Here is an 18,068-nt window from a genome sequence, read left to right as displayed (position 1 = left end):
TCCTGTCCAAAAATTAAGAGAAGTTATCTGAAAACCTGAAAGGGTTTCAATGCTTGTTCACCCTTTTCTCTTTTTCTTTTTTTCTCCTCTTTTTCTAACTTTATTTTTCTTGACGGTTTTTTTTTCATTTTGACAGAGGTTTCAATTTTGTTTCAGCTTTTTGCCCCCACTTTATCCGAGTGTTGAACTTATCCTAGAAACATATATAGTCTCTCATGTAATACGGTGCTTATTAAATTAAATTATAAAAAAAAATTGGTCTTAGGAGCCCCCCCAATCAAATCTCTATTAATTATTCTACTATACTATTCTAAACCATTTTTCTAAAACATTATTGTGTTCCATCGACCTTCCAGCATCAACATCAACAGTGCCCAGGAATGCAGTCACATATAATCTTTTTTTTTTTTAAATGAAGAAAGGCAAAGTTACATAATCTTGAGATAGAACCTTCGTTTGGGGTCTAATTTTCGGTCCAAGCTTGTGTTATAAATTCTCGCTCCCATACAGTTTGGTGATTCGGAATGTTTTCAAAATGCTCTTTGCACGCTCGCGTTACACCCCACTTGCACATGCGCATGACGTGACTTGGATAGTTAGATACAACCAATTCAACTATGGAAAAATAAGGGTTATTGCAAGGACACCTCTTTAACTATCACGTTTTGTCAACTTGACTCCTTTATGTTTGAAACTCATCAATCTGACTTCCTCAACTATCAAAACTCATCAATTACACCCCCTCCCCTTATATCTGTTAAAAACTTGGACGGTAACACACGAAAAGACAAAATTAGGATTTGGGGAGTTCCAAAAACATAACACGCCTCCTCTCCTCTTCCCCCTCTCTCTCCAGTGTCTCTCTCTCTCCCCGACATGAAAACCCATAAAATTGAAATCCTAGAACCCAACCGAACTCATTTTCAAAACCTAAATCTCCTCGTTCTTCCTTCATCACGTTCGAAACCCTACCCTTAACTTCTCGTTCTTCCATCACGTTCGCTCCTAACCGTACAATTTCAAACTTTGAAAACCCTAATCTCCTCGTTCAAAATTGTAAGTTGTAAGTTCTTATCCATACCTTTAGGTTGTAAAAGTATATGTTTTGAGACTAAAAATGTATGATTTGGAACCCTAAACCTTCGATTGGAGTTTTTTAATGTTGTACCAAGAAAATACGAGATTTACGGCTATAAAAAATTGAAATTTTGGGGAATTTTTTTTTTTAAATCAGTAAGTCGAATAAAATACTACAATGATGGTTTTTTTTTTTTTTTTTTTACATTATTGGATCTGACGACATTAGTTGTATTAAAAAATTGGGGAGTTTGTTTGTTTAATCAGTAACTCGAATAAAATACGGAGTCCTACATTGAAGTCTCTCTCTTTTTTTACATTATTGAATTTGACGACATTAGGGGTATAAAAAAATTGGGGATTTTGTATTTTCAGTAAAATATTTGCCAAGTTAAGTGAAAAACTAAACGACGCAAGGAGAAAGGCAAAGTCACATAATCTTAGGATAGACCTTCATTTGGGCTCTAATTTTCGGTCAAGCTCGTGCTGTTAATTCTCGCTCCCGTACAGTTTGGTAATTCGGAATGCTTTCAAAATGCTCTTTTCACACTCACGTTCGATCCCGCATGCACATGCGCATGACGTGACTTGGATAGTTGGATACAGCCAATTCAACTAGGGAAAAATACTGTTCTCGTTCTAGTTCTCGAAACCAAAATTCATCCAACAAGTTGCTGTTTTTTACCAGCCAAAAAAAAAAACAAGCTGCTGTTTTCAGGACACTTTTCAAAAACTGCTTCCACGCATACTGCCCAAAAAAAAAATATTCACGAATACTACAATAACAAAAATGGAAATTCGAAAATTCAATTCTGATGTGTTTTGTAAAGACCCGGTTCAAACAATGTTCAGGAATTTTTTGGCCTTCTTACACTAATGCTATTTCATTGGTTCATTTATTTTCAAATAATAAAAAGATAAAGGTAAATACGTACATGAATAATGATAATAATAAGGCCCGTCCGTTTGGTGCTGTGTAATGAGGTGCACAATACTGTGCTGTGCACCTCCGAGCTGTCGGATCTCATTTCGGCAACCAACGATCGAGGAGCCGTTTATTGCCGAGATGAGATCCGAGTCAGATGCACGATTTGATGGTTCGGAGGTGCACAGCACAGTGCTGCGCACACCACTGCACAACACCATCCCTCAATTCAAAATAAATACCTTAAGAGAATGATCTATCTGTCGTAAAACGAAAAATAAGTACTCCGTACTTAAAAATTACTCCAATAACCTTAGCGGGGGCCTATTGTGATAGAAAGAGATCACAAAAACCATACATATACGCAAATATACATATGCATACACAGGATTTGTACGTATTTGAGGGAAATTAGAAATAAAGAAAGAAAGAAAAAAAAAAGCGTAAAAGCGATAGAAAACGATTTGAAGAGAAGAGAGAAGTGGTAAATGTAGGGGGAAAAAACCCGTCACTTTGGCTGCAGAAAGCTGAAGCAGCAATCTTCCATTCTTTCAGGTTCAGCCCTAACTCAAAACCATTCAGCTGATGTTGATTTTGTATAGCTTTCGTTGTTCTTTGGATCATGGAATTCTGCTCCCATTGCCTGTTTAAATTGAGTTAATTAAGCTTTGTCAAGTATTTGTTGACTACCGTACGAGCTGTTACGAGCTTTATTAATGACAATAATCCTTCGGTAGGACCTTCGCACTCGATTCTCAATCTATGTTTGCGTTCTCGCGAATTTTTATAATTTGGAATGTTTTTGAAAGACTCGGTCAAGCTCGTGTTTCTGTTCACGGACGCACACGGGTTGCAAGCACCGGTAAACTAACAAGCTAACACACAGGGAGACGACTAACACATTCAAATCAAATGAAGAAGACGAGGCCAACAATAAATTGATCAGATGGTCAGGTGTCAGAGCCTCGTATGCTATCTGCCGACTTCCAGCTATCACGATAGTTCCACAATTGATGATGCGTCCCACAGAGACCGACCAATGCCAATCAAAGATTGGCTTTTTTTTTTACACTTTCCGGTAGAGAGCACCACGTGCATGGTATAAACATCATGCAATTGGATGGCCGAGAAGCCAACTATAGCGCAGAATCGATAATAAAAATGCAGAACCACATCGCAATCATAGTTATTGAAAGAGAAACTACGAAAAGCAAAAAATTACAATGAAAACTTCCACCAACCCAACTCCCAACCCCAAAGCACAACACTGAAACAATATATACATAAAACGAGAACTAATCTACATATAATATTTGAGATGATCTAGTTTGTCAAAAATGAGAACTAATCTACATGCATCCACGAGAAGACTCGCAACCAATGTAAACCGTCAATAGAGCAACCACAACCAACAGTCATAAATCAAGCAGCTGCACAACAATCAATCGCGTCCATCTCAAGAACTTTTGACGTCTTTTTTGCACTTATAACTACTTTTGACTTCATTTTTTCCACTGAAGTACAATTGTCAAATTATAGCACTTTTTTTGAACAGACAAATTGTAGCACTTAATAAGAACTTTTGACGTGTTAACAACCAACTATTATAAAGCATAAATTGTTTAATGGAAATCTTTTCTCTTTTTTGTTTTACCTCTCCCTCGGGTCTTTTGGCCCAATAATCCTTTTTATTGTCTTCTATCTTTATTTTATTTTTTGTTAATTTTGCATTAATTTTTTTGAGATTATTGGTTTATCTCGACGAAACTAATCAGAGAAGTAAAAAAAAAAAAAAAACTCAAAATCTTGTAAATAAGGACAAAAATAATTCCCAAAAATTATTGAACTTTTTAAAGGTTTTGATCATACTGTACAACATTTTATATTCCTCTTGTCAAGACGAACAGATAATTCACACAAAAATTTTGATGCAAAGCTAACAAAAGTTTTCTTTTGAATAAAGACAGGATTATTAGGTCAAAATACCTTTGAATCACCAACTTCAAAAAATCTGTTTCCAAAGTCTCCGCTGTGATGTAGATTAGCCCCCCACCACTGCCCTCATTGGCTGGGAATTCAGTTATTAGAAGCAGCTTCTCACTCCACTGTAATACCTTGGACTTGCCATTTTCTTAACTACCCTACTGCTATTAGCTTGCTTACATATTCTACCTCCTCCTGGAATGTCATACCAACCACAAAAGGTAACTGAACCAAAACAAACATTCTTGCCGTGTCGTGTGCCTATATATAGTATCTTCTACGTACCTCGCGGGGCTCATACTATTACATTGGTTTTGTAAGAGCAACCACTGTGTGACTTAGTTCGGGCTTTCGCCTTTGGAGCTAATGTGGTTTTTTGGAAGAAAAGGGTCATCTGGATTCTCAAAATGGTCTACAGCTGAGGAAGTTACCCAAGGGATTGATGGAACTGGCCTCACTGCCATAGTTACAGGTCTTATTCTCATATGGGTCTCTTCTGTTTTTTCCCTCTCCTTATCCAATAGCTAAATGCTTATGATCACTTAATGAGTTTTCAATTGGTCTTGTCCAATACAATCTCTGAAGTGTTGTTTTCATTTGATGGTTATCAATGTCCTTATGTTGTGTGTTTCTGATTCAAGAATGCGGCAAAGATGAAAATTTTGTTGGTTTATATTGTTATAAGTATGTATGCACGGATGTTACAAATTTGTTACACGAAGGGTAAGGATAGAGAGTTCCGGTTATCATCTTCAACTTAAAAATTCATCCTATCTGCTAGAATAATATTAGGAATATTACCAAGTTTTCTAGGTTTATTATTGTATTTCCTGTTTAGTTTAGGATTTTATTTATGTTTCCTAGTTAGTCTATGTTTCCTTGTTATGCCAATTTTTCTTTATATGTTTACAAGTCTTGTAGCCTAGGCATGTTAGACCTATGTTTTACACACAATCTGTAATACATCATTTCGTGTTTCTTAACATACATAGAAAACTACTTGGAATTCTTATTCAGTGAATTGTACAAATGTTGTTTTGATTTTTAGTTACTGCTAGTTGCCTGGAGCATGGTAATTTAGTTGAGTCAAGCAATATTGTCATCATTGTACAAAGGATGTGCCAAACCATTTTGAGACTTTTGGGGCAGGTACTTTTGCAGCCTTTTCGAAGGGATTCATAAGTTCAGAGGCTTACTCGATGGTGTTGGACTTGCAACTAACTGAAACAACCAATCGATTTTTGAGATAGTTTGTCAATCATGCTAATCGCGTGTTGTCATGACTGGGAGGATCATTTCATTGGATGTGCACTTCAGAGCCTAGTCGCATTTGGGCATTTTTTTTATCACATCTGTTATATTCCTGTCTAATTTTCAGGTGCATCAAGTGGTATTGGCAAAGGGACGACACGTGTCCTTGCTTTTCGTGGTGTACATGTAGTTATGGGAGTTAGAAATACAGATAGCGGCAGAAAAGTGAGAGAAGCTATACTTGAGGAAAACCCCAATGCTAAAATTGATGTAATGGAGTTAGACCTCAGTTCAATGGCATCTGTAAGGAATTTCGCTTCAGAATTCAATTCCTTGGGCCTTCCCTTGAACCTCCTCATGTAAGAAAAAAGAAGAAGATGCAATTGAATTTTGTGATGCTCATTTGCAGTTGGTTTTTAATTTTCCCTTTTGCAATATGAAGTACATAACTTCTTGTGAACATTTCAGAGGTCACTTTGAAACTTACTTACCAAGACTGAGATTTTCTCTTTGTTATTTCAGTAACAATGCAGGAATTTTCGGTTATCCTTTCATGCTTTCCCAAGACAAAATAGAATTGCAGTTTGGGACGAATCATTTGGGTAAGTTACGTTAATCATTTGATGTTTTCCCGGTTGGGGTGCCAAAAGATAGATAAACATATTGTTGCTTAATGGCAACCATCAACGAATGCTGGAAGATTCAGTTACCATACCTCGAAATAGTGGAGTTCCAAACCATATTCATCGCAGCAGTTTTTGTTGATTAGGCAAAATCATGATCAAACCTTAGTTTTACTAGGTCATCAAGGTCGATTGATGTTGCTTTCGAGGGTAATTTTCTTAGAGATCCTTGGAATGCATGCCTTGTTCTCTACTTGCCTTTATATATCTTCACTTTCACAACATCCCTTACCCTCTCAGCAAATCGCATAAAGCGTACTGTTGCATATATAAGCAATTCTATTTCGCATTTACAGGTCATTTTCTTTTGACAAATCTTTTGCTGGAGACCATGAAAAGTACAGCACGTCAAAGCCACAAAGAAGGAAGGATTGTTAACGTCTCATCAGTAGGTCATTGGTTTGCATTCCGTGGAATTCAGTTTGATACAATCAATGATGAATCTAGGTAATCACTAATCAGCAATATCCCATTTCCTTTTCCGTATCATTTCAATATTCACCATCTGATGTCTAATTCTGTTTCATAGTTTTTTTGGGGTTTCGTATTTATGAAAATGAAGTAGCACGTTCGTTTGTCAATTATTGGGGTGCTTATTAAATTTCACAAAGTCCGGTCAACAAAAGCTGGTTTCTTTGTTTCACTGATGTGCTTGCCAGGTTCAATAGCATGTATGCTTATGGACAATCAAAGCTTGCTAACATATTGCATGCCAAAGAGCTTGCTAAGCGCTTAAAGGTAATCAATATAGTCCCAGTTGTCGAACTTTCAAAGAAGTGTATGTCCTTCAACTAGTTTGGGAATTGTTCAATACTAAGGGGGCAGCAATTCGGTTTTCTTTGTTTTTGCTTTCAGAGATGTATATCATGCTGTTAAGAAAGCGTCGTAGTAAAAGGATATTTCCGCGCATAACTTACTCAAAGCATGCTCTTCCATAATTTGGTCTTTGTATCTGTTGTCCCATTCATGTAACAAGAACTGAAGAAATGACCTTTCTTTGGCCATGATGCATGCATCTGTAGAACTTGTAGAGTGAAAGAAAGATGTGAACTTTTTACTTGGAGGAACCCCTTTTTACGTTATTTATATACACAGTTTGCCGACTTTTAGGTGTTGACAATGTGTTCCTTAAGTTTCCCTTGGGTTTGGGCTGTGAAACTTCTTCAAGCTAGGTAGATGTTGATCAGTTGATCCCATATATTGGATGGTAACTTGGAGAGATTCAGTAGTTATGGTGCAAAATTATTTTTGCCTACGCATATAGAACTAGAGACGATTTTGCAAAATTTGCTTCTTATGAGAGTAATTAGGTCCACAATCTTTGATATATGTCTGTCATTGGTTTAGAAAATCACATATAACTTTGCTTCATCCTTCTGGCTTTTTACATGGCAAAACACTGAGCGGAATATAACCAAAGTCGGGATTCATATTTTTTTTCTCTCTCTATGTTACTCACTAGGAAGAAGGGGTGGAGATAACTGCCAATTCGGTTCATCCTGGAGCCGTTGACACCAACATTGTACGTCATGGTAAACCGTTGAAACTCCATGCTTATATGGCTAGCGATGTTCCTGAATCATATCTATGCAAGTTCACATGTTTTTGGATTTGTGGTTCAGTTCCACAAAAAGCAGAGTTCATTTGTTTAGGATCACTTGATCAGGCTTCTTAATTTGCATTCAGCACCATAGATGTCTAGTTGTATTAGGTATCAGTCACACTTGCGGGAGGAGGATTCCATTAGTCAGTCCACCAAAAATCATTTACAAGATAGCACATACAAATATTGGAGATATGTAGCAAACATCAATGCAACTCGACCGACTATAGCTAGAATTAGATGCAGTTTACTTTGTTTCTCACAAAATTGGAAGCATGTAGGTAACATTTTCTTTAGGTTTTATCTCGGATATTTAACAGATAAATAGTAACTATGCTCGAAGTTGAAGTGTTTTTTTTTCCCTTCCGCAAAAGTTGAAGTGTTGTTACAAACATGCTTGAATTCAATTAGTCCTGCATTGATCAAATGCAATCGGCTTTTGCTGCATTTTAAGCCTTTTGGACTGATTCTAACGCTTTGGTTCCAATCCGGTTGCAGGCTTATCTATAATTGCTAAATATCTAGTGAAAAACATTTCACAGGTTTGTCCTCATCGTAGATGTAAGATTGCGCAAAACGATGATTTCCATGAACACAGTGACAAAGTGTTCCAGGCATTTGCTAATTAATTTCATTTGGTTTTGGTTATAGGGAGCATCAACTACATGCTATGTAGCACTGAATCCACAAGTCAAAGGGGTAAGTGGAGAGTATTTTTCGGACTGTAACATAGCGGAACCGAGCGCTCTAGCCAAAGACAACGAACTGGCAAAGAAACTTTGGGATTTTAGCTTGAGCTTGACTGATCCCAAGTGATAAAAATGGCCTTTTTGAATTGATGTTTGGAATCCCTTTGTCCTACATTTTAAGGTAATTTGAGTTAAAAAGGATCCGTTTGGATTCTATTAAAAAACTTGTTATACAAAATAACTGGTTGGAAGCCTAAATTTGGTATCTTGAAGAAACATTGGACACTTAGTCATGGTGGAATTATGTGTAATGTTTATGTCTTGAAGTTGATACTAATTGAAAGAAAAATCATGTTAGTATGTGACTAGGTCCAAATTAAAATTTCAATTTATTAAGAAAATTAGGTTACATGGATGTGTAGGTTCTCGTGTATTCGTATACACATATATTATTCTTATAACTAGTACATGTATATGTGCGTGTGTGTATATATTACACTAGTCTGTACGAAAATTTGCTGACTTTTTAATTGAGTGTTCTTCTAAAAAACTGTGAGATTGATTCCCCGAGTAGGTCGATACAGAGTTGTTAAAAAAAAAAAAAAATCTTACTTTTTCCACTTCGGTGCAACCTTTCAAACTCTGCCGGCCTCCTCCTCCTCCTCCTTCTTCTTCTTTTTTTTTCTTCTATGAATTCTAGCCTTACAGGTACGAAGTTATGCCTTAATTTATTCAATTGCCTACGTGGGAGGGTAACATGTACACTAGTGTCCACTCTTACGCCTATACATATACGGTCTTGCTATTGTCAATTCACTGGGCTGATAATAAACACACTAGAAAGCAAGAAAAATATGTATTTCTGCTTATATTTTATATTTTTTAATACACATTCACACACCTATTATTATTAGCTGATTTTAGAATTTTCCATGCATATATTTCAACGGCAACCCGACATACGAATTCAATCCTTTGCAATTATTAAGTAGAAAAAGTCGGTTGACAAAAACAATATATTGATCTCAATAACTTCTCCAAGCAACAACTTCATTAACTAGCCGGAAAAACCTAAATGTAGGTCGGTGGCTAGTTTTAATTAATTGGACCATTAATTGTAGCCTCCTTTATAAATGCTGCAATCATATGCTCCGTAATCACGTTTCTGTGTTCTTATGAACTCAACTTAAATATAGAAATTTTGTTCTTATTTGAATTTTTTTCACATTTGTTAGTTTTGTGCTAAACTTTTGTAGGTTATTGATTCGTCTCGACAAGAGGAATCGAAAAAGTAATTTTTTTATTTTTATTTTTACCCAAGTATTTTGAGAAATAACTAATTTTTAGCCAAAAAAAAGTCCACTTTTTGGCCTAAAAGTGGTTATTTTTCCGATTCCTTTGGTCGGGACGAATCAATAACCCACAAAAGTTTGGCACAAAACTAACAAATGCGAAAAAAATTCAAAGAATGACAAAATTTCCAGATTTAAGTTAAATTCATAAGAACGCATGCAACAAATACCATGTGGATTGTCGCGCGGAAAAAGTGTCATGTGACCTGTAATTAAAGGGGTCGGCTCGCCTCCATCTCCCATCCGCTATACTCTGCCGTACTCCTTTTTTATGGGTCCATACCGGACCTGCATGAATGAATGATCTGAACCGTCGATTTGGACATCATCTGCACAACATCTTATGTAAAAATTAGCTTTGATTGGATATCGAGGCTATTCGAATAACTTGTACAAACTACAATAGTTTGAGTTTATAATTGTATTTGCCGTTCATTTTCTACAAGCAACTCACATATATCTATCAATATCCAGTGAGTTCTTCTATTGAAGTTCTTGTCGGCGAGATGTTTTGAAATTAATTTGGATGGTTAACGTGGGTGCCGCATGGGCCTATAAAAGAGGAGCATCGAGGAAAAGATGGATGAGGCCATGAGGGTACGTGTATGGAAGGGAGCTGTATCCATATTCGAAAACATGGCCACCAAACCTGATCACCATAGTACGGAGTAGTATTATATATATATTGAATTGAAATCCTAAATACAGTAAGACTGACTATATACAAAACATAATGGAAATGATTTTGTTACTCTTTTTCCTTTTTTTTTTGTTAACGTTACTTCCTTGCAAGTGTAAATACACTTGCAGGGGAGTGTCGTTAACAAAAAAGGAAGTGGCAAATAACGCCACTCCTCTGCAAGTGTATTTTTAAAATACACTAAAAATACACTTGTAGGGGAGTGACGTTAACAAAAAAAGGAAGTGACAAAATCAACAGCCAAACATAATCGCAAACACAAGATAGTAAGATATCATAATGACGACAAAATGGTGCATTAATTGAGCGATACGGGATTGAGTTGTCATAGTCTTGCAAGAAATATCAAGATGCACACATGGCTTGCAAGAAATATCAGAGTGTGACATAAAGTTGCTCGAAAAATTTGCAAAAGATGAAGCACTAATGCTTTCTTAATTGGAGGGTTACCATCTTTCATGCGATCTTAATCCTTTTTGTGCCAAAACTTGATTTGAGTAAATCGTCTCAATTAATTAATCTTCCCCAAATTAAGCTTTCAGCCTTCGCTATCACTAAAGCATTTGTCTCCACGTACTAGTCCGTGGCAGAGCCTAAGACTCTGTTCGTTTTTGGATTTTGAGAAAGGTTCTTAAAAGTAATGAGTGAAGGAAGATAAATAGAAAAAATGTAATTGAAAATTGTGGACATGAGTTTTGAGTTAAAAAACGAACAAGCTCTAAGCAGGTCCAACCCACTCTATCTAGCCACATGGATTTAAAAAAATTCAACAAAACAGTAGTTCAAAATTTGAAATAGTGATCAATCTCAGTCTTCTTCTTTTTTCCCCCTAACGAAGAGGGTGAAGGAGGAGGCGACCAGACATGGATTTAATTTTCTCTGAACGATTTTAAGGGAATTATGGTTTGGTTTTGGACAATTGGTTGTAGAGAAAGAAATCAAGTATCATATACAAATACAAATTCAGGCATCAGAATTACTAGTTGGGTTTCTCCGAATGGCCGGAGCCTATGACACCTATATAGATTATAAAAAGTCATGCTTTGTCCCTTCGGGAACATCCGATATATATTATTGAAACCATTTGAGAAAAAATCATGCTTTCGATAATATATATCGGATGTTCCCGAAGGGATGCTTTCGAATTACTCAAATGATGGACTAATAGTTTTAGGACGTGTTTCGCGTAAATTATCCATGGTGTCTTTTTATTTGGGTTTCTCTTTTCAAATTTTTATGGATTAGCGCTATTTTTATTGGAATTAATTATTTGTCTTGACAAGAGAATTTAATAAGTAGAAATTATGATAAACCATATATTCAAAAAATGACAATTTTACAGTCTCTTAGTTATTTCTTATCTAAATATTTTCAATTACTCTCATCTAGATAAATAATTAATCTAAAAAATTCTGATAACATACTAATAAGCACCGATAATAATAAAATAACATATAATCAGTCAGTCCCAAGACTCCCAACACAATCTTAAATTGATTCTAACTCCTTCTGATATGTTTACAACGTCTAATGCCCCCCAAAAAATTACGTATATATGAGACCGTGAAAAAGAAAACCTCTCTGACGCATAGAAGAGCGGATACAAATCCGAACACTCTCACTGAAAAAGATCAAAAGCTCCCGACAAACGACATCAGTATTTACGAGAGATTTGATGACACTTCTACCAATTTAATTTAACTATTTTCTCAGCTTAGGTCAATACCTTGACGTTGCTATATATATACTTGCAATTAATGGTATAAAATTTAGGTTGTGTTTTTTCAACAAGAATTTAAGGGCCGGAAATTTGGGTAATAGTAATATGAATCCTTAATTGCTTCAGAGTCCCACCATCCGCGATAGGTTTCAACTTTCAAGGCTGGCAATTTGGTAGATGTCATAGTCAGTAGTAATTAACTGGCGGGAAATAGGGAAGAAATTTCAATACCGGGTGGGTACCATGTGGTGTCTGCTCGGTGCATACTAGCCGTCCATTACGTTTTTAGACGGCTAGGATTTGGAGAGGGGAAAAGGTGAGAGAAAGTGCTGGGATGAGAGAAAAAAGTGGGTTTCAATCCGAGCCGTCCAAAAGTGTATTGGACGGCCCGAATGTGCCGAGCGGGTACCACGTAGGATATACCCACCCGGCACCGAAAAAATTCTCGGGAAATAGGGATCAGCCCCCTCCATATCCTCCTCTCTCCATGCCTTCCATCTCCATTTCGTGGGTTCGATCCCGAGCTTAAATTAATGATGATCCAAATCATTCATTTTGTAGATACGGTACCTAAAGACAAAAATTCCGTACAAGAAATCAACTTAATTGGATATCGATCAATAATCATATGAAACAGCGGATTATATTGTGATTAAAGTTCATCCGTTCTATTATTAAACGAAGTATATCTTGGTCAAGTGAATACCGAACGTTCGATGTCGCTTCGAGAGAAGTACAAAATGAACAATTTGGATTAACGTTCTGGACTGGAGACAGGACCCGCAAATGAGAATGTGGAGACTTAATGGAGAAACGAAATATGTAAATGATCATAAACCAGAATAAAAGGTAAATGATCACGAAAATAGTAACAAGTTAATAGAATTTTCTATTTTCTATTTTTAGCGGAGGAACAACCCTACAGCTAAATTACTATGGATCCGACTATGCAACCCAAACCTTCAGGCGCGGCCACACCAATCAGGTTCCCCACTTATTGTAGGGTACTCATCCGGTGGGAAATCGAACCCCAAATCTTGAGCAGTACACTCAAGGACGGAACCGAAATTTTACCTTAGCAGTGACGAAATGTATACTAAAAAAATCACGTGATGGCGAGACTATATAAGTTGGGCATAATTTTTTTTTTACATATAATAATTGCATTTTCTAAAATTCTTGCCGTGACGGTCGCCGTTACTAGACCCCCTGGTTCCATCCTTGAGTACACTTAAAGTCTAGGCATTCGCCCAAACCACTGAGACAACTCCGGTTTTAAAAAAAACACCAAAAAACAGTCAGTGGCCTTTCGAAACCTGCAGTCTTTTTCGTGGCCTTTCAATGGCTTTTTTTCATGGCCTCTCACAATAGTTTTTAGAAGTCTTATTTGAAAATCAAAAGACATCTTATTCGTAATTATGTAGTGAAAAAAAAAATTCTTATTTCGTAATTATGTAGTGAAAATAAAATTTTCCAACTGAAAATGTTTGTCATTGCTTTCAGAAGTATTTTTTGTTAGTATTAGGACTTGTGGGTGCTGAAAAGTTCTACAATAAGGTCAGTTGTGAGCGTAGTGGAGTGGAGCGAATGGAGCGAAGCGCAACAAAATAGAATGGAACGGAGCGATATGGTATGGTGTTATAAGGGTAGGAATAGAGGAGGTATAAATATTTCTTTATTGTAAAACCCTATGTACTGTGATCATCAATAAGAAAGACTGCTCTCTCGCTTCCGTGGAAGTATCTGATTTTGGAAAACCACATATATTACTTTGTCGATTTCTTTACTGTTTGATACTTGTGAATCGTGTGTGTGCAGGGGCGGACCCAGAAATTCATGGCACTGGGGTCAAATTTTACACTCTCTTCGTTCCACTTTGTTGTGCATGTTTCATTATTGGCATCTCACAAAAAATTGTCTATATTTCACAATATTAATATTTTTTTATGATTTAAAAATTTTTGTTTAAAAGAATTAATTGAAATTTATCAAATAAGATTCATAATGAATATATAAAATATTATACATTAAAAGATATAGACAATTTTTTAAGATGTCCAAAAAAGAGAACATGCACAACAAAGTGAGACGGATGGAGTAATAATTTGTTGCTTTCTCTTTTTTTGTTTTGTTAAAGTTATGAGGTGTTGTTTTGCGTTCATAAAAAAATCAAAGATACACAGAGGGAACAAGGGGGGTGGGATAGGTTTGTACTTGAAAGTGGACAATAGAGTCAAATTATTCAGAAATTTTTTCAGAGAAAGAGAGACTGATTGGGTGATGTGGGGATTTGGTGAGGGCAAGAATTGAATTATTGGTGTAGTACTTGGGGCAAATTTACTAAAATGTCCCAAATATGTATAGCCAACGCGGGGTAGTTTGGAAGGCAGTGAGGTCACATGACCCCCCTTGCCATCACGTGCATCCGCTCCTGTGCGCGCGCGCGCTTCGATCCTAACAGCTAGTATAAATAGGTTCCCAATAAAAAAAAAATTCAAATAAAGCATTTTCTCTCTCTTAGTAAAGCAAAATTTTAAAACTGAAATAAAATTAAAGAAAAAGAGGGCTTTAATATGTTGATTGTACTTAGTACTCACCATGCATTCTTTTCCTTCTCATACCAGAATATGGATCTTGTCAGACTTGAGGGCAATGCTGCGCAGCCCCGTGCACACAGCACGGCAAATCACCACCGCTTCAGTCTCGTTCCGATGATCGAAAATATTTACTTCATAGAGCTCGTCGAGTACAACAAGTGTACCATAAATCAGCTCGATCGGATATCATTAAATGCCTCATCCGAACATTGTTATCTTGAAACAAATGGATCCGAAACACTACATAAAATCCACTATTTTTTGGTACACTTAATAATTTCAAGATAATAATGTTCGGATGAGGCACTTAATGAAAGCGATCGAGCTGATTTTTCATACACTTGTTCTACTCGACGAGCTCTACGAAGTGAACGATTCTGATTATCGGAGCGAACTACAACGGTGGCGATTTGCCGTGCGCAGCACCACTCTCCAACCCGGATCTTGTTATTCTAAGAGAAATACGGGAAAAAAATTTAATAGTAAATACCTTATTCATAGTCAATCACTGTCCTTCTCATTAATTCCTTATTCAACCAGAGGAATACATATATTTTTACCATCACCACCAACAAGAAAAAGAAGAATAGAAATACAGATAATTAAACCGTATTTAAAGAAAGAAAATAAAAGCACATTATCGAGCTTTCAGCCTTGGAAAGTATTATTGAGCTTCTAAATTCATCTACATAAATTGCTTATTGCATCCACAATATCCATTTTCAAAGTGTTTGACACCGTTTATGCCATTTCAGATCGAACACAGAGACAAAGATCTACGGTGACAAGTACTTTCTTCTCTTGATCATATGCACTGAAGAGAATATGCCAATTGTGAACAACCGTGAAAGACTTAGATCTGTCCCTCTCTATTGTACTTTATTACTACTATAAATGCATCATATATAAGACACTGATTTTGGTGCTTTAAAAATGTACGCATCGCTCCACTTTGCACTGGATATTGGATGTTAACATCTAGTGTAAAGTGAAGCACGCCTACGTACAAAGTGGAGCACGAAAATCCCATATATATATACACAAATCATGCATAAATGATAAAACTCACTCAATCTCAAACACCAACATGACAGTCACTGTCACCATATAACTCGTCAACATCACCCCTGCAGTTCTTTGGTAATCCTGGCCACAGTGGGCGTTAAGTCCCTGGGGTGCACGTTAACCTTAAGCCCATACTTCATGAACAACGTAAGTGACATCTTTTGCTCTACCTTGTGCCCCGGCGCCACCGCGAGCCGGTGGCGGAGCAACACCGCTGACGCGATCGATTTCATCTGCAGGTAAGCCAAATCCTTCCCCAAACAGATGCGAGGGCCCGCGTTGAACGCCACGAATTTGAACGAATCTTGCACCTCGGATCTGGTGCCGTTGGACGACAACCACCTCTCCGGCCTGAATTCCAAGCAATCCTCACCCCATATGAACTTCATACGGCCGGCGGAGTATATCGAATAGGTGATGGCGGAGCCCGCCGGCACGAATGTGCCGTCGGGCAATGTGTCGTCCGCGATGGCCTGTTTCGAGTCTTCAGGTACTGATGGGTATAGCCTGAGGGCCTCAGACAATGCGGCCCTAAGGTATATCAACCGGTCAATTTCTTCAAACACCAATGGTTCATCTAACCATTTGGATGCGTCCCCGCCACGTGTCTCTATCAGAATGGTGCACAATTCGGTCAAGATTTTCTCCTCTACCCTCGGGTTTAAAGAGACCAACCAGAAGAACCAGCTCAGCGCGACCGATGACGTGTCGCGTCCAGCTAGGATGAAATTGAGTGCCACGTGTTGGAGGAATGTGTCAGAGTAGGACTCCTTTTTCTTCATGAACCTAGACAGCAAGTCGTCGTGAGGGGTCCCACCTTCCTGCCTACTCACCAGCTCGAGCTTACGTGTATTGATGACATTGGTCAGGTATTCGTCCACGTGCTCAAGGCTCTGGCTCAAGCTGACTTCCATCCCCATCCGAAGCCACTTCTTCAGCTTCCAAACGGCTTCGGGCAAAATAAAGCGCTGCAGCGTGGCCTCAGTGGCTCGGTCGAAAGCCGAGGCGAAGCTGTTATCGGGAAGCCCCGGAGACAAAGTCTCCGGATCCTTCCCGAAAGTCAGGCCGCAAATGTTGTCGAAGGTGAGCCGGAGCAAGAGGTCCTGCAGGTCGACCGCCCTGCCCTCACGCTGCGCCGTCTCAAGAATCGGGCAGAACCTCAGCTTGATTGACCGGCTCACCCACCGGGCCATGGCCTGGCGGAGCGTCCGGGTGGTGAATTCCAGCGCGGCCGTCTTCCGCTGGAACAGCCACGTGTCGCCGTCTGAGTTGAAGATTCCCTCGCCCAGCAAATCGTGGAAAACACTCTGCCAGGTTGGCCCCTTGGGGTAGTTATCGAACCTCAGCTTCAGTATGTGCTCGAGGTTCTTGGGGTCGCACGTGACGGTCACGAGGCCCTGCTTGCGGGCCAAGAAGGGAATTGCGGTGGTGCAGGTCTGGTACGTGCCGCCGCAGGCGCGGAGGTTGTCGGCGATCCAGTCGTGCATGCAGTTGGCGTTCTCGACGAGGCCGGGCAGGCTGCCCAAGAGGGGCCAGACGCGTGGGCCCCTGAGGGACCGCGTGAGGGACTTGAACCACAGTAAGTAAGCCGCGGTAACAGACAGTACGACCAAGAGAGTTGGTATATCCATTTGATGTGTGCGGGCCCCCACTCTGTTCACTCACCAAACCCCACCGAGAATAAGTTAAGTCACCGGCGAACCACTTTTTTTGCCCTGGCCCATCGCCGGTAAACCAACTGAATGAGTAACCAAGATTAGACACCGGGTTTTGATATGCCTTGCCTCAGAGAATGCGGATGTGGAGAGGAAGGTATGAAAGGGATTGAAGAGTGGAAACCCAGATGGGAAATGTTAGTTTGGATAATGGGTTGTGGCAGATCTGACACGAACAATGTGATGAGAGAGGGAGAGAGAGAGAGAGGTGGTGGTGGTGCAAGTGGAAGAAAAGGGGAAAATGTAAGTATTTATAGAGGGAAATTAAGGGAAGAGAGAAGCAATGAATGAGGGATCGAGGGTGAAGGCCAACTGTGAACAAAGGTGTTGAAACCATATGGGAGGCCGGGTGTACTTGCAGGCTAGGGACGCGGGGGTTCTGCCCTTCACCATGGGCAGCAGCCCCGACCCACACCTCACATGGCACCGTTTTGATAAAAAAAAAAAAAACAAACTCTTTCGCTTGCAATTTTATGAAGCAGAAACGTGATTATGAGAGCTCTACAGTTAAAATTTAATTATGTCTCTTTAGAACAATATGATCAAAATAATAAGATCTCCGCGTCAATTCAAACGGATTGAAAATTGGAGTACTTAAATTTTTTTAATCATATTTTTTAATATATAAACTGTCTATAAAAAAATTAAGTAAGCCAATTTTTAATTCGTTTGAACAAGTACGAATATCTTATTATTCTAAAGTATCAT

General features: G+C 38.4%; 2 protein-coding genes across 3 annotated transcripts in view; one reads left to right on the top strand and one right to left on the bottom strand.

Annotated features, from left to right (window-relative positions):
• LOC131333386 (short-chain dehydrogenase TIC 32, chloroplastic-like) overlaps positions 1 to 8,571 on the top strand; it is a 29,701-nt gene extending 21,130 nt beyond the window's left edge. Inside the window, exons 1-8 of one of the 2 annotated variants that reach the window (XM_058367873.1) lie at positions 3,993 to 4,457; positions 5,364 to 5,595; positions 5,759 to 5,838; positions 6,216 to 6,366; positions 6,579 to 6,657; positions 7,382 to 7,451; positions 8,021 to 8,064; positions 8,174 to 8,571. In XM_058367873.1, the coding sequence (XP_058223856.1) occupies positions 4,352 to 4,457; positions 5,364 to 5,595; positions 5,759 to 5,838; positions 6,216 to 6,366; positions 6,579 to 6,657; positions 7,382 to 7,451; positions 8,021 to 8,064; positions 8,174 to 8,338 (927 nt within the window). In that variant the 5' untranslated portion in view covers positions 3,993 to 4,351 and the 3' untranslated portion in view covers positions 8,339 to 8,571. Of the gene's footprint in view, positions 4,458 to 5,363; positions 5,596 to 5,758; positions 5,839 to 6,215; positions 6,367 to 6,578; positions 6,658 to 7,381; positions 7,452 to 8,020; positions 8,084 to 8,173 lie in introns of those variants that run through there. The other variant, XM_058367874.1, reaches the window with a different exon arrangement.
• Positions 8,572 to 15,074: 6,503 nt separating this feature from the next.
• LOC131333385 (cytochrome P450 86A22-like) lies at positions 15,075 to 17,760 on the bottom strand. Its single transcript, XM_058367871.1, has one exon. It carries the CDS (start codon positions 17,274 to 17,276, stop codon positions 15,702 to 15,704), a length of 1,575 nt encoding a protein of 524 aa, XP_058223854.1. The 5' UTR covers positions 17,277 to 17,760; the 3' UTR covers positions 15,075 to 15,701.
• Positions 17,761 to 18,068: the final 308 nt, after the last annotated feature.

This window comes from Rhododendron vialii, chromosome 7a (assembly GCF_030253575.1).
Source record: "Rhododendron vialii isolate Sample 1 chromosome 7a, ASM3025357v1".
Classification (NCBI taxonomy): domain Eukaryota; kingdom Viridiplantae; phylum Streptophyta; class Magnoliopsida; order Ericales; family Ericaceae; genus Rhododendron; species Rhododendron vialii.
This window is presented reverse-complemented; position numbering and strand designations above follow the sequence as displayed.